The following is a 14,519-nucleotide window of genomic DNA, read 5'->3' as shown; positions in this document are numbered from 1 at the left end:
ACTATAGCGCTCTCCTTCTCCCCTACCTGTTTCCTTCCACTATAGCGCTCTCCTCTTCTCCCCTACCTGCTCCCTTCCACTATAGCGCTCTCCTCTTCTCCCCTACCTGCTCCCTTCCACTATAGCGTTCTCCTCTTCTCCCCTACCTGCTCCCTTCCACTATATCGCTCTCCTCTTCTCCCCTACCTGCTCACTTCCACTATAGTGCTCTCCTCTTCTCCCCTACCTGCTCCCTTCCACTATAGCGCTCTCTCTTCTCCCCTACCTGCTCCACTATAGCGCTCTCCTCTTCTCCCCTACCTGCTCCCTTCCACTTCCACCTGCTCACTTCCACTATAGCGCTCTCCTCTTCTCCCCTACCTGCTCCCTTCCACTATAGCGCTCTCCTCTTCTCCTCTACCTGCTCCCTTCCACTATAGCGCTCTCCTCTTCTCCCCTACCTGCTCCCTTCCACTATAGCGTTCTCCTCTTCTCCCCTACTTGCTCCCTTCCACTATAGTGCTCTCCTCTTCTCCCCTACCTGCTCCCTTCCACTATAGCGCTCTCCTCTTCTCCCCTACCTGCTCCCTTCCACTATAGCGCTCTCCTCTTCTCCCCTACCTGCTCCCTTCCACTATAGCGTTCTCCTCTTCTCCCCTACCTGCTCCCTTCCACTATAGTGCTCTCCTCTTCTCCCCTACCTGCTCCCTTCCACTATAGCGTTCTCCTCTTCTCCCCTACCTGCTCCCTTCCACTTTAGTGCTCTCCTCTTCTCCCCTACCTGCTCCCTTCCACTATAGCGTTCTCCTCTTCTCCCCTACCTGTTCAATCCACTATAGCGCTCTCCTCTTCTCCCCTACCTGCTCCCTTCCACTATAGCGCTCTCCTCTTCTCCCCTACCTGCTCCCTTCCACTATAGCGCTCTCCTCTTCTCCCCTACCTGCTCCCTTCCACTATAGCGCTCTCCTCTTCTCCCCTACCTGCTCCCTTCCACTATAGCGCTCTCCTCTTCTCCCCTACCTGCTCCCTTCCACTATAGCGCTCTCCTCTTCTCCCCTACCTGCTCCCTTCCACTATAGCGCTCTCCTCTTCTCCCCTACCTGCTCCCTTCCACTATAGCGCTCTCCTCTTCTCCCCTACCTGCCCCCTTCCACTATAGCGCTCTCCTCTTCTCCCCTACCTGCTCCCTTCCACTATAGCGCTCTCCTCTTCTCCCCTACCTGCCCCCTTCCACTATAGCGCTCTCCTCTTCTCCCCTACCTGCTCCCTTCCACTATAGCGCTCTCCTCTTCTCCCCTACCTGCTCCCTTCCACTCTTGGCATACCACAGCCACACCCTACTCCACTCACCCTGAACACCATTTGACCAGCCCAGCCTCTGTGTGTTTGTGTCAGTCTCTTCTTGACTATCCTGTTTACTACGTGTCTAATCTGCCTCTGCAGTATGTCGCACGACTCCACACTGGCTACTCTGGGTGGCCATTAAACCCTCATGTACTCTGCAGCAGAGCAAGCTTCTCCATCTCACCTTCCCTCAACCTTCCCCCACTGTACCCACGCTAAGCTCTCATCACCTCCCCAAACTTTCCTTCTCATCCTCTCTCAGCCCATTCTCTTCACTCCTCTCCTGTACTAACCTTCCCTCCACAGCCCTCCTCGCTCTTCTCCTCAAACGAGTCACACTACCATTTATGGTACCACACAGCTCTCTAAAAACACCAGAGGATTGGGAGAAGGGGAACTGTACAGTTCCTCAGAGAGCAGCACTGAGTTTTAACAGACCTTTAGAATCATTATCAAATGTAGAGGCATCTGCCCCTCCCAGGATTCAGACAACGTGACAGTGCCAGAGACAGGTTAGGGGTGTCCTAAACGTGCTAGCTAGTAGCTACTTCACTTCTCACTCTGCTTCAGGGGTAGGGTGGTGCTGCTGGGCATGTGCAGAGCCCTGGATCCACCGGTGTTCTTATCGATGCAGCTTACAGCATCATCCACCCTCCATCTTTTAATTACACACAGGGGGACTAGCATGGCTGGTTCTCACACTGATGGACTGCGCAGGAGAGAGAAAACACAGGCTTGAGCCAGCCTTCTTTTCAAACTCAAAACACACTACTGAACATATCTGTCACATGGATTTAGGTGACTGATCAGCAATGGTTGTTTTCATCTGAAAACAGCATACCTTCTATTTATACACTACCGCAATATGTGATTTATTCATTTGCCATTTTTGGTGATGCCATCATGCCACTTCAGTTGAAATCCTCCGCCACTGCCCTCACGTAGGCTGTAGTGGTCACTAGGTTGCTCGGTCCACAGAGAGAGGCCGCAGGTCAGTCTGAGAGGGCGCTGGCCACAGCGGCTGCTAAACGGAGGCTATTACTGAGGCGATTATGATGTCCGGCGGAGTGGGAGGGGGTCCACGTCTCGGCCCCCCCCTCCTCCATCTGGCCTCAGATGGATGGCTTCCGACAGCCCAGCCCATCTGTCACAACGGCGACCGCAACACGCGCACAGGGGACTGACAGATGGTCTCTTGGCAACGGTTGCCTCGGCAGGCCGGTCCAGAATATTTCACAGTACAGACTGAGCCACATGTCATCAATGTACAAATAGGCTGTCACGGACGTGACTGAGACGACCAATGCAGATGTTTATTTACCCGGGGTAGCGAATGTATAGAAGATGGGATTGAAAGTGACATATGTGCACCCCAGTCCTGTGACATGGAAAAGGTGACCAGGAAAAGGTGCAGGCGTTAGCAACCTCACCTTTGAATCATACACCCGCAGTGAAGAGAAAAGCATCCAGGCCTGGAGCGATGCAAGTTGTCCATGTTTTGTCTATGAGAGGCTTATGCAGTGGATTACGATGCTGGGCAGAAAAGACAATTGGGAGCAGTTCCCTTTTGTCTGTCCCGTCTCTCTGGGCAGAGAGAACAGGATGAGGGGTGACCCACTCCCTCACTCTAATCTCAGATGTATATACTGTATTCTATTCTACTGTATTTCAGTCAATGCCACGCCGACATTGATCGATCTTTTACTTTTAGATGTGTGTGTTGTTGTGAATTGTTAGATACTACTCTACTGTTGGGAGCTAGGAACACAAGCATTTCGCTACACCCACAATAACATCTGCTAAATATGTGTATGTGACCAATACAATTTGATTTGATAGAGGAAAGCCCCACCGCAGAGTGCTGCAGAGTATTGTCATGGAAACAAAGGAATGCCGAGATGGCTGAGATGTATGACCCCCCCCCCCAGGCATGGTGGTGTGAAGAGAAGGGGGAGGAGGGGAGGTGGACTCACCTTGTCCTTGTTTCGCCTGTGACTCTGGCTCATACACAAACGATGCCCGTCGCCCAAAAGTGCAGCGGCAGAATCTGGAGGCCAAGCTGCTGGCACTCTATTCCTCGATCATTGGATCACTCTGCAATGCCATTCGTTATCAGCGTTGAACGTGAAGTCAGCAACATGTTGTGCAACGCATGCTTTCAGCCCTTACATGGCGCCGTAAGGCAGCCTAAGATCTTTGTAGATGTTCAGCATCACCATCATCAAACCATCATCTAACACAGTTTAACAGTCTGAAATGGCTGATCTAATGAGGGAGTCCTGCTCAATGTCTATAACAATGTCATCCTGTCCTTTGTTGTGTGTAACCTACACAAGTCCAGTAGGCTAGGCCTACTATTTTATGTTCATACATTTTTTTAAACCATTTATTTAACAGGACCACAATGGAAATTAGTGTTATCCTCTAGGATTTTATATGCGTTATCACGTGGTTGCATTGCGTTTTAAATGGGCAAATAAAGCTACACTATACAGTATATAAAAATGTATGTGGACACCCCTTCAAATGAATTGATTTGGCTATTTCAGCCACACCCGTTAATGACAGGTGTATAAAATTGAGCAGACAGCCATGCAATCTCCATAGACAAACATCGGCAGTAGAATGGCCTTACTGAAGAGCTCAGACACTTTCAACGTGGCACCGTCATAGGACATTTCCAAAACGTCAGTTTGTCTGCCCTGCTAGAGCTGCCCCGGTCAACTGTAAGTGCTGTTATTGTGAAGTGGAAGCGTCTAGGAGAAACAACGGCTTAGCCACAAAGTGGTAGGCCACACAAGCTCACAGAATGGGACCGACGAGTGCTGAAGCACGTACAAATCATCCTTCCTCGGTTACAACACTCACTATTGAGTTCCAAACTGCCTCTGGAAGCAAAATCAACACAATAACTGTTTGTCGGGAGCTTCATGAAATTGGTTTACATGCCCGTGCAGCCGCACACAAGCCTAAGATCACCATGTGCAATACCAAACTTCAGCTGGAGTGGTGTAAAGCTGGCCGCGATTGGACTCTGGAGCAGTGGAAACGTGCTCCGAATTACGTTTCACCATCTGGCAGTCCAACAGGCGAATCTGGGTTTGGCGGATGTCAGGAGAACGAATGCATAGTGCCAACTGTAAAGTTTGGCGGAGGAATAATAATGGTCCGGGGCTGTTTTTCATGGGTTGGGCTAGGTCCAGTGAAGGGAAATCTTAATGCTATATCATACATTGACATTCTAGATGATTCTGTGCTTCCAACGTTGTGGCAACAGCTTGGGGAAGGCCCTTTCCTGTTTCAGCATGACAATGCCCCCGTGCACAAAGCGAGGTCCATCAAGAAATGGTTTGTCGAGATCGGTGTGGAAGAACTTGACTGGCCTCCACAAACCCTGACCTCAACCCCATCAAACATCTTTGGGATGAATAGGAATGCTGACCACTCAACATCAGTGCCCAACCTCAATAATGCTCAATAAGTCCGCAAAGAAATATTACAACATCTAGTGGAAAGCCTTCCCAGAAGAGTGAATGCTGTTGTAGCAGCAAAGGGGGGACCAACTCCATATTACTGCCAATGATTTTGGAATGAGACGTTCGACAAGCAGGTGTCCACATACTTCTGGTCATGTAATGTATCTATCTACATTAAATCAATTCCTTTTGTCTCTGGGTGGGTGTGTTCGTGTCTCTGTTAGCAGCAGAACATCTAGAGCAGGGTGGAGATCAGCGACGTCTCCTTCCTAGCAGCACTCTGGCTTCACTTCTACAACAACCCAACACAGCAGAAACAACCATCTTACACTGTGCTCTGTCTGAGAGGGAAAGTCGATCCCGCTCCACAGCACTTAAAGCTCCCTGTGAAGACACAGAGGAAAGAGAAATATTAGCTAGAATATTACACTTGTTGGACATTGGCTTAGAGACCTTCGAACCCACTGCAGGTGTAGATTGGTCATTTCGCTTCAGCCCACTGGCAGAAAGCAACAGTGTAGTGGATGGATAGGTTATTATCAGACTGGCACACATCCTCACTCGCCATGTCAGTCTCTAACCCGGTTCATCCTCCCTCCATCCCTCACTCCGCTCTGGGGGAATGAGGAGTGCAAGGGCCCAGCCCCGCCGGGAACAACCCTGTCACCTCTGATGGATGTCTCAGAAGATGAACAGATCGACAGGGGTGTCGCTGTGCCACTCTTTCATCATCCTCCTCCCGCCTCTGACATCCTCTCTCCTTCCTCCCCTCCTCGGAGGTGGTTGAGAGGCCGAGCCTGTGTTGTATGAATCTACTGTATTGTCCACCATGCCCACCCAGCCTAACAAACAAGTGAATGGATACCTTTAAAGCACAGGAATGGGACTCACTTGGCGTTATCTGGGTGGATAATGAGGGAGGCTGTGGCGCTACAGAGAGCTAGCCTCGAGCTCAGGTGTTCTCCACACAATGGCTCTGCATGGAACACAACCGATGCTGGCTGCACCACCTCTCCCATCTCCGTAGACCACGGACATCTACACCCATTCAAGCAAATTCACGGGAAGTGCGTGTCTTTAGGGGCTAGAATGAATTATGTCAGTGTCATAATCAGAACGTTTCAGCAGGAAGGCGGAGAGAAAAGTAGCACATTAGGCAGCATAATGAGACAAATGGAGGGATGGGCATCATAATGGATTCCTTGATGGAAGGTATTAATCACACCTCCTGGCTTGAGAAGACAACAGGATGCAGAACAGCAAAAGACAGGAGACACACCCACACAGGGCCTTTGCTGTGTCATATACACATGGTTCAGTATGGAGACTTATGCAGTGTCCACCATCACCAGTGAGAAAGAGGAGGATGAGAAGAATCCAGTGAGAATCTAGTGTTGTGCTGGGGAGCCAGTCAGCTTACTCCAAGAGAGGGGAGAGGAGCACTGTTGCTCACACAGGCCTTAATGAGCTCAGCACACTGTACGCACCGAGAACCCGCGGGATTGGACCGGACGCTCGGGTGGGAATCTGTACACACTGGAAGGGAGGATGGGAAAGGAGGAGGAGGAGGCGGATAGTGAGGGGGCAGATCTCTGCCAATTAGAGTTATCCTCTGGCTCCCAGTCAAAGGCTTGTAATTGGCTGTGTGGACTGACTAGTGACACTCATGCCCAGAGAGAGAGAGAGAGAAATAGAGCAAGCGAGAAGGCAAGAGAGGGAGAGAGGCGATGCTGATATCAGACCCCCCAATTAGCAGCCAGGCCTGAGGAGTGCAGAGCAGAGAGTAATTAATCCTGCTGTCTGCGTGGGGCAGGCAAAATCTTAGCTGTCTGATCCACACACACACAACCCCAGAGCAGAGCTCAGACTGAGCAATGATCACTGAGAGAACAGAGCTTTTTGACATGTAGCACCCACTGAGAGAACAGAGCTCAATATGAGACGAATGGAAGTATGTGAACCATAGAGAAAGAGAATTGTTAATATTTGTACTACATACATGACACTCATGAGTCAATAGGTTCACCCCATGTTTTCAAGGTAACTTGCAGAAGCATTCCTCTACTGAGTAGTCCTCTGCTTTCCAGAGAGTAGTGGCACACTCTGTACAGAGCCACAGTATGTCTCTGCTTTCCAGAGAGTAGTGGTACACTCTGTACAGAGCCACAGTATGTCTCTGCTTTCCAGAGAGTAGTGGCACACTCTGTACAGAGCCTCAGTATGTCTCTGCTTTCCAGAGAGTAGTGGTACACTCTGTACAGAGCCTCAGTATGTCTCTGCTTTCCAGAGAGTAGTGGCACACTCTGTACAGAGCCTCAGTATGTCTCTGCTTTCCAGAGAGTAGTGGTACACTCTGTACAGAGCCTCAGTATGTCTCTGCTTTCCAGAGAGTAGTGGTACACTCTGTACAGAGCCACAGTATGTCTCTGCTTTCCAGAGAGTAGTGGTACACTCTGTACAGAGCCTCAGTATGTCTCTGCTTTCCAGAGAGTAGTGGCACACTCTGTACAGAGCCTCAGTATGTCTCTGCTTTCCAGAGAGTAGTGGCACACTCTGTACAGAGCCTCAGTATGTCTCTCCTTTCCAGAGAGTAGTGGTACACTCTCTGTACAGAGCCACAGTATGTCTCTGCTTTCCAGAGACTAGTGGCACACTCTGTACAGAGCCTCAGTATGTCTCTGCTTTCCAGAGAGTAGTGGTACACTCTGTACAGAGCCTCAGTATGTCTCTGCTTTCCAGAGAGTAGTGGTACACTCTGTACAGAGCCTCAGTATGTCTCTGCTTTCCAGAGAGTAGTGGTACACTCTGTACAGAGCCACAGTATGTCTCTGCTTTGCTCTAAAGACATAGACAGCAGCAGTAAAAAGTGGTTTCATATCAGCTCCGTCTTCCACCCATGACACATTGAGGAATGATCCTCTCTAACCGTCCCGCCCACCCTTCTCTCCACTCTCTGGTCCAGGGAGTCTCTGTTAAACGCACAAACATTTTGTTTTATTGACAATCCATAAAAAGCGGACCATTATGGCTGTAGCGTTTTACGGGCTTGTACACAACCCCCTCAGACTAATGGTGGCCATTAATAAAGCAAGACAGGGAGAGGAACGGAGCCATTTGTGATAGCAGAGCACCCAGTCAATGTCCAGTTCTGTTCCTCAACACTCAGCATTACAGGACGGATGTTCAGGTCCTTCAATTCCACAAATGAATCATTCCCAGAGAACTTCCAACGCCAGTTCAGACCACTCTGTCTCAGTGAAAACTTTCCAATTACATGTCTCTCTCAGTGTGAGTCAGGGCTCTTTGTGGAGGTGTGTTCTGGGTAGTGGGTACTGTCTGTCTGGGGATTGGAGTGAGACCAAAATTCAATCATCCCCCTCATACACAGTCTTCTCTTCAGCTCTTTTATGAGACCGTTTCTCCAATCACACACCTAGTCAAAATCCTGTCCCGAGTTCTCACTCGACACAGACAGTCGAATCTGCACGCTCGCTTGCACAAACACAAATGCTCATGGACACAAGCTAGGATGGAGAAAAAAAATGAGACACCACAATTGTATCTCAATAATGTAACTTTCTCTTTTGTGTTGTTTTAGGGATAACCTATCCTTAAGAGTTGATTGACGCACCGGTGCATCAATCTAAGTGTCATAATAAAAAAATACCCATTAAAATCTGTCAGTATAAGCTATGTCGCCCTTCCGCATCTGTGGTGGGAGGTGGCCGAGCTACAGCCGTGTTTATCAGATCATGGAGACATCCCGAAAATCAGTCTTCTCAAAAACCGTTCATAGCGTCCGAACGGTTTGGCCTATAAACTACTCTATGGAGAGACTCTCACGATGGTGGTTTCCGTTTTGCTCTACCAACCCCATATGTGTCAAGGGACTCATCTGAAATAAGTCGGCAATGCTGATGTGCCACCTTCTGCCTGTATCGTCCGAAGCGTTTGAGCTATAACGGTGTCTGGTGTAAACCGGCTACGAGACAGTTTGCTCTATGGCCAAAATGTGTGTGTGTGTGAGACTGAAGGTAACCCATACAAACGAATGGAAGTATAGAGGTAGTTTTGTGCCAACAAAATTAAGGGGTTAAATATGTGTAAATAAAACAAACATATTTCCTGATCTCCTAGACTTCATAACCTTATTTGTCGTGGCTAATTGAGGTAAGACAGTAATTCTTCTCATAGATTATGCATGTATGAACTACACATTGACACATTCAACCCAAAGTTCCGGAGCGTGACATTAACCCTTATCCAACCAAAATATGTTTTCTCCAGATTCCTGAAAATGGAGACAGAGAGAAGAGGCGGGACAAAGCTTGCCAACCAGAACTCAAAACTTTGCATGTTGTGGCCGGTTTATTGTGTCTTACCTCCACCTCTCTGCACCAGCATGGTGACCTCACTTCCTTTGGGGCACTTGCTGAGCAGGTCCACCACCTGGTTGTGGCTCATGCTCTGGACGTTCCTCTTGTTCACCTCCACAATAATGTCCCCCTCCTTCAGGCCCCTGCAGCGGGGGTAGTCTACGATCTGTTTGACCCTCTGTCCTCCCCCTGCAGGGCTGTCTGCGATGGTGAACCCAAAGCCTTTGTCTCCCTTCTCCATGTGCACTGTGATCAGCTCCGGCTGCGTCGCTATGGACGACGCCAGCGTCACAGAGTCGCTGGGGTAACCGTGCGAGCCGTTGGATGCCACCTCGGCAGAGGAGGGGCTGTGGGGTCCTGACTCTCTCATCCCATTAACGGGGCCTCCGGTCTGGCTGCCGTGGCTGGACGGAGAGTCGTAGCTCTCCTGGCCGTTGATGATGATAGGCTCCTTGTCCACGATGGCCACGGAGGTCACCAGGCTAGTGTTGGGGTCGTCTGGGTCAAAGGGCAGGGGGTAGCCGCGGCACAGCTCCAGGTTGACGATGGAGCCGATCTGGATGGTCTGGAAGACCTTCACCACCTGAGCGTGGGTGTAGCCCAGCACGCACGTGTCATTGACACTCACGATCACGTCACCTAGGGGAAGAGAAGGTGAAATTAATGTTGGATAATTAGCTCCATGTCACAAACTGAAATCATGGAAGTAACACTGGAACTGTATATTGCTCAATTAGAACACCTACACTACTACACCTACACTACACTATTACACCTACACTACTACACCTACACTATTACACCTACACTACTACACCTACACTATTACACCTACACTACACTATTACACCTACACTACTACACCTACACTATTACACCTACACTACACTATTACACCTACACTATTACACCTACACTACTACACCTACACTACACACTTACACCTACACTACACAATTACACCTACACTACTACACCTACACTATTACACCTACACTACACAATTACACCTACACTACACTATTACACCTACACTACTACACCTACACTACTACACCTACACTACACTATTACACCTACACTACTACACCTACACTATTACACCTACACTACACTATTACACCTACACTACTACACCTACACCTACACTATTACACCTACACTACACTGCTACACCTACACTATTACACCTACACTACTACACCTACACTATTACACCTACACTACACTATTACACCTACACTACACTATTACACCTACACTACTACACCTACACTATTACACCTACACTACACTATTACACCTACACTACTACACCTACACTATTACACCTACAATGCACTATTACACCTACACTACTACACCTACACTATTACACCTACACTACACTATTACACCTACACTATTACACCTACACTACTACACCTACACTATTACACCTACACTACACTATTACACCTACACTACTACACCTACACTACACTATTACACCTACACTACTACACCTACACTACTACACCTACACTACACTATTACACCTACACTACTACACCTACACTACTACACCTACACTATTACACCTACACTACTACACCTACACTACTACACCTACACTATTACACCTACACTATTACACCTACACTACACTATTACACCTACACTACTACACCTACACTATTACACCTACACTGCACTATTACACCTACACTACTACACCTACACTATTACACCTACACTACTACACCTACACTACTACACCTACACTACTACACCTACACTATTACACCTACACTACTACACCTACACTATTACACCTACACTACTACACCTACACTATTACACCTACACTACACTATTACACCTACACTACTACACCTACACTACTACACCTACACTACTACACCTACACTATTACACCTACACTATTACACCTACACTACTACACCTACACTACTACACCTTACACCTACACTACTACACCTACACTACTACACCTACACTACACTATTACACCTACACTACTACACCTACACTACACTATTACACCTACACTACTACACCTACACTACTACACCTACACTACTACACCTACACTACACTACTACACCTACACTATTACACCTACACTACACTATTACACCTACACTACTACACCTACACTATTACACCTACACTACACTATTACACCTACACTACTACACCTACACTATTACACCTACACTACACTATTACACCTACACTACACTACTACATCTACACTACACTACTACACCTACACTATGACACCTACACTATGACACCTACACTATGACACCTACACTATTACACCTACACTACACTATTACACCTACACTATTACACCTACACTACTACACCTACACTACTACACCTACACTACACTATTACACCTACACTACACTACTACACCTACACTACACTACTACACCTACACTATTACACCTACACTACACTATTACACCTACACTACTACACCTACACTACTACACCTACACTATTACACCTACACTATTACACCTACACTACACTATTACACCTACACTACTACACCTACACTACTACACCTACACTACTACACCTGCACTACACTATTACACCTACACTACTACACCTACACTATTACACCTACACTTACACCTACACTACTACACTATTACACCTACACTACACTACTACACCTACACTACTACACCTACACTACACCTATTACACCTACACACTACTACACCTACACTATTACACCTACACTACTACACCTGCACTATTACACCTACACTACACTATTACACATACACTACTACACCTACACTATTACACCTACACTACACACCTACACTACACTACACCTACACTACTATTACACACTACCACCTACACTACTACACCTACACTATTACACCTGCACTACACCTACACTGCTATTACACCTACTACACTATTACACCCTGCACTATTACACCTACACTATTACACCTGCACTACACTATTACACCTACACTACACTATTACACCTACACTACTACACCATTACACCTACACTACTACACCTACACTACACCTACACTATTACACCTACACTACTACACCTATTACACCTACACTACTACACCTACACTATTACACCTACACTACACTATTACACCTACACTACTACACTACACACCTACACTACACTATTACACCTACACTACTACACCTACACTACTACACCTACACTGCACTACACCTACACTATTACACCTACTACACCTACACTACTACACCTACACTATTACACCTACACTATTACACCTACACTACACTATTACACCTACACTACTACACCTACACTACACTATTACACCTACACTACTACACCTACACTACACTACTACACCTACACTACTACACCTACACTACACCTACACACCTAAACACACCTACACTTACACCTACACTACTACACCTACACTATTACACCTACACTACACCACACTACACTACTACACACCTACACTATTACACCTACACTACACTATTACACCTACACTACACACCTGCTGTACACTTACACCTACACTATTACACCTACACTACACTATTACACCTACACTACTTACACCTACACTACTACACCTACACTATTACACCTACACTATTACACCTGCACTACTTACACCTACACTATTACACCTACACTACTACACCTACACTATTACACCTACACTATATTACACTACACTATTACACCTACACTACACTATTACACCTACACTACTACACCTACACTATTACACCTACACTACTACACCTACACTACACACCTATTACACCTACACTACACTACACTACACTACACTACTACACCTACACTACTACACCTACACCTACACTATTACACCTACACTACTACACCTACACACCTACACTATTACACCTACACTACACTATTACACCTACACTACTACACCTACACTATTACACCTACACTACACTATTACACCTACACTACTACACCTACACTACACTATTACACCTACACTACACTACTACACCTACACTACACTACTACACCTACACTACTACACCTACACTATACACCTACACTACACCTACACTACACCTTGCACACACTACACTATTACACCTACACTACTACACCTACACTACACTACACTACTACACCTACACTACTACACCTACACTACACTACTACACCTACACTATTACACCTACACTACACTATTACACCTACACTACTACACCTACACTATTACACCTACACTACACTACACTACACTATTACACCTACACTACACTATTACACCTACACTATTACACCTACACTACACTATTACACCTACACTACACTTACACCTACACTACTACACCTACACTATTACACCTACACTATTACACCTACACTACACTATTACACCTACACTACTACACCTACACTATTACACCTACACTACACTACTACACCTACACTACTACACCTACACTACACTATTACACCTACACTACTACACCTACACTACTGCACCTACACTACACTACTACACCTACACTACTACACCTACACTACACTATTACACCTACACTACTACACCTACACTATTACACCTACACTACACTATTACACCTACACTACTACACCTACACTACACTATTACACCTACACTATTACACCTACACTACACTACTACACCTACACTATTACACCTACACTACTACACCTACACTATTACACCTACACTACACTATTACACCTACACTACACTATTACACCTACACTACACTATTACACCTACACTACTACACCTACACTATTACACCTACACTACACTACACCTACACTATTACACCTACACTACACTATTACACCTACACTACACTATTACACCTACACTACTACACCTACACTACACTACTACACCTACACTACACTATTACACCTACACTACTACACCTACACTACTGCACCTACACTACACTACTACACCTACACTACTACACTACTACACTACACTATTACACCTACACTACTACACCTACACTACACTATTACACCTACACTACACTACTACACCTACACTATTACACCTACACTACTACACCTACACTATTACACCTACACTACACAATTACACCTACACTACACAATTACACCTACACTACTACACCTACACTACTACACCTACACTACACTATTACACCTACACTACTACACCTACACTATTACACCTACACTACACTATTACACCTACACTACTACACCTACACTATTACACCTACACTACTACACCTACACTACACTATTACACCTACACTACTACACCTACAC

General features: G+C 46.5%; 1 protein-coding gene and 3 long non-coding RNA genes across 13 annotated transcripts in view; all 4 read right to left on the bottom strand.

Annotated features, from left to right (window-relative positions):
• Positions 1 to 14,519, bottom strand: part of LOC118399852 (membrane-associated guanylate kinase, WW and PDZ domain-containing protein 1-like) — a 207,453-nt gene that overhangs the window by 27,429 nt on the left and 165,505 nt on the right. For all 9 annotated transcript variants that reach the window (XM_052473364.1, XM_052473356.1, XM_052473358.1 and 6 more), the window contains one exon: positions 9,182 to 9,814. In XM_052473364.1, coding sequence (XP_052329324.1) covers positions 9,182 to 9,814 — 633 coding nt within the window. The remainder of the gene's footprint in view (positions 1 to 9,181; positions 9,815 to 14,519) is intronic.
• Positions 27 to 9,172, bottom strand: LOC127910295 (uncharacterized). 2 transcript variants are annotated; one of them, XR_008074192.1, is made up of 3 exons: positions 1,240 to 9,172; positions 321 to 1,119; positions 27 to 226 (listed from the first exon to the last, which is right to left on the bottom strand). It is a non-coding gene; the product is annotated as an uncharacterized LOC127910295 (long non-coding RNA). The 2 variants fall into 2 exon arrangements; XR_008074193.1 differs by having other exon boundaries at positions 40 to 186.
• Positions 10,521 to 11,737, bottom strand: LOC127910296 (uncharacterized). The gene is made up of 3 exons (XR_008074194.1): positions 11,490 to 11,737; positions 11,203 to 11,249; positions 10,521 to 10,919 (listed from the first exon to the last, which is right to left on the bottom strand). It is a non-coding gene; the product is annotated as an uncharacterized LOC127910296 (long non-coding RNA).
• LOC127910297 (uncharacterized) lies at positions 12,852 to 14,458 on the bottom strand. Its single transcript, XR_008074195.1, has 3 exons — positions 14,406 to 14,458; positions 14,293 to 14,358; positions 12,852 to 12,893 (listed from the first exon to the last, which is right to left on the bottom strand). It is a non-coding gene; the product is annotated as an uncharacterized LOC127910297 (long non-coding RNA).

Source organism: Oncorhynchus keta, chromosome 21, assembly GCF_023373465.1.
Source record: "Oncorhynchus keta strain PuntledgeMale-10-30-2019 chromosome 21, Oket_V2, whole genome shotgun sequence".
Taxonomy (NCBI): domain Eukaryota; kingdom Metazoa; phylum Chordata; class Actinopteri; order Salmoniformes; family Salmonidae; genus Oncorhynchus; species Oncorhynchus keta.
This window is presented reverse-complemented; position numbering and strand designations above follow the sequence as displayed.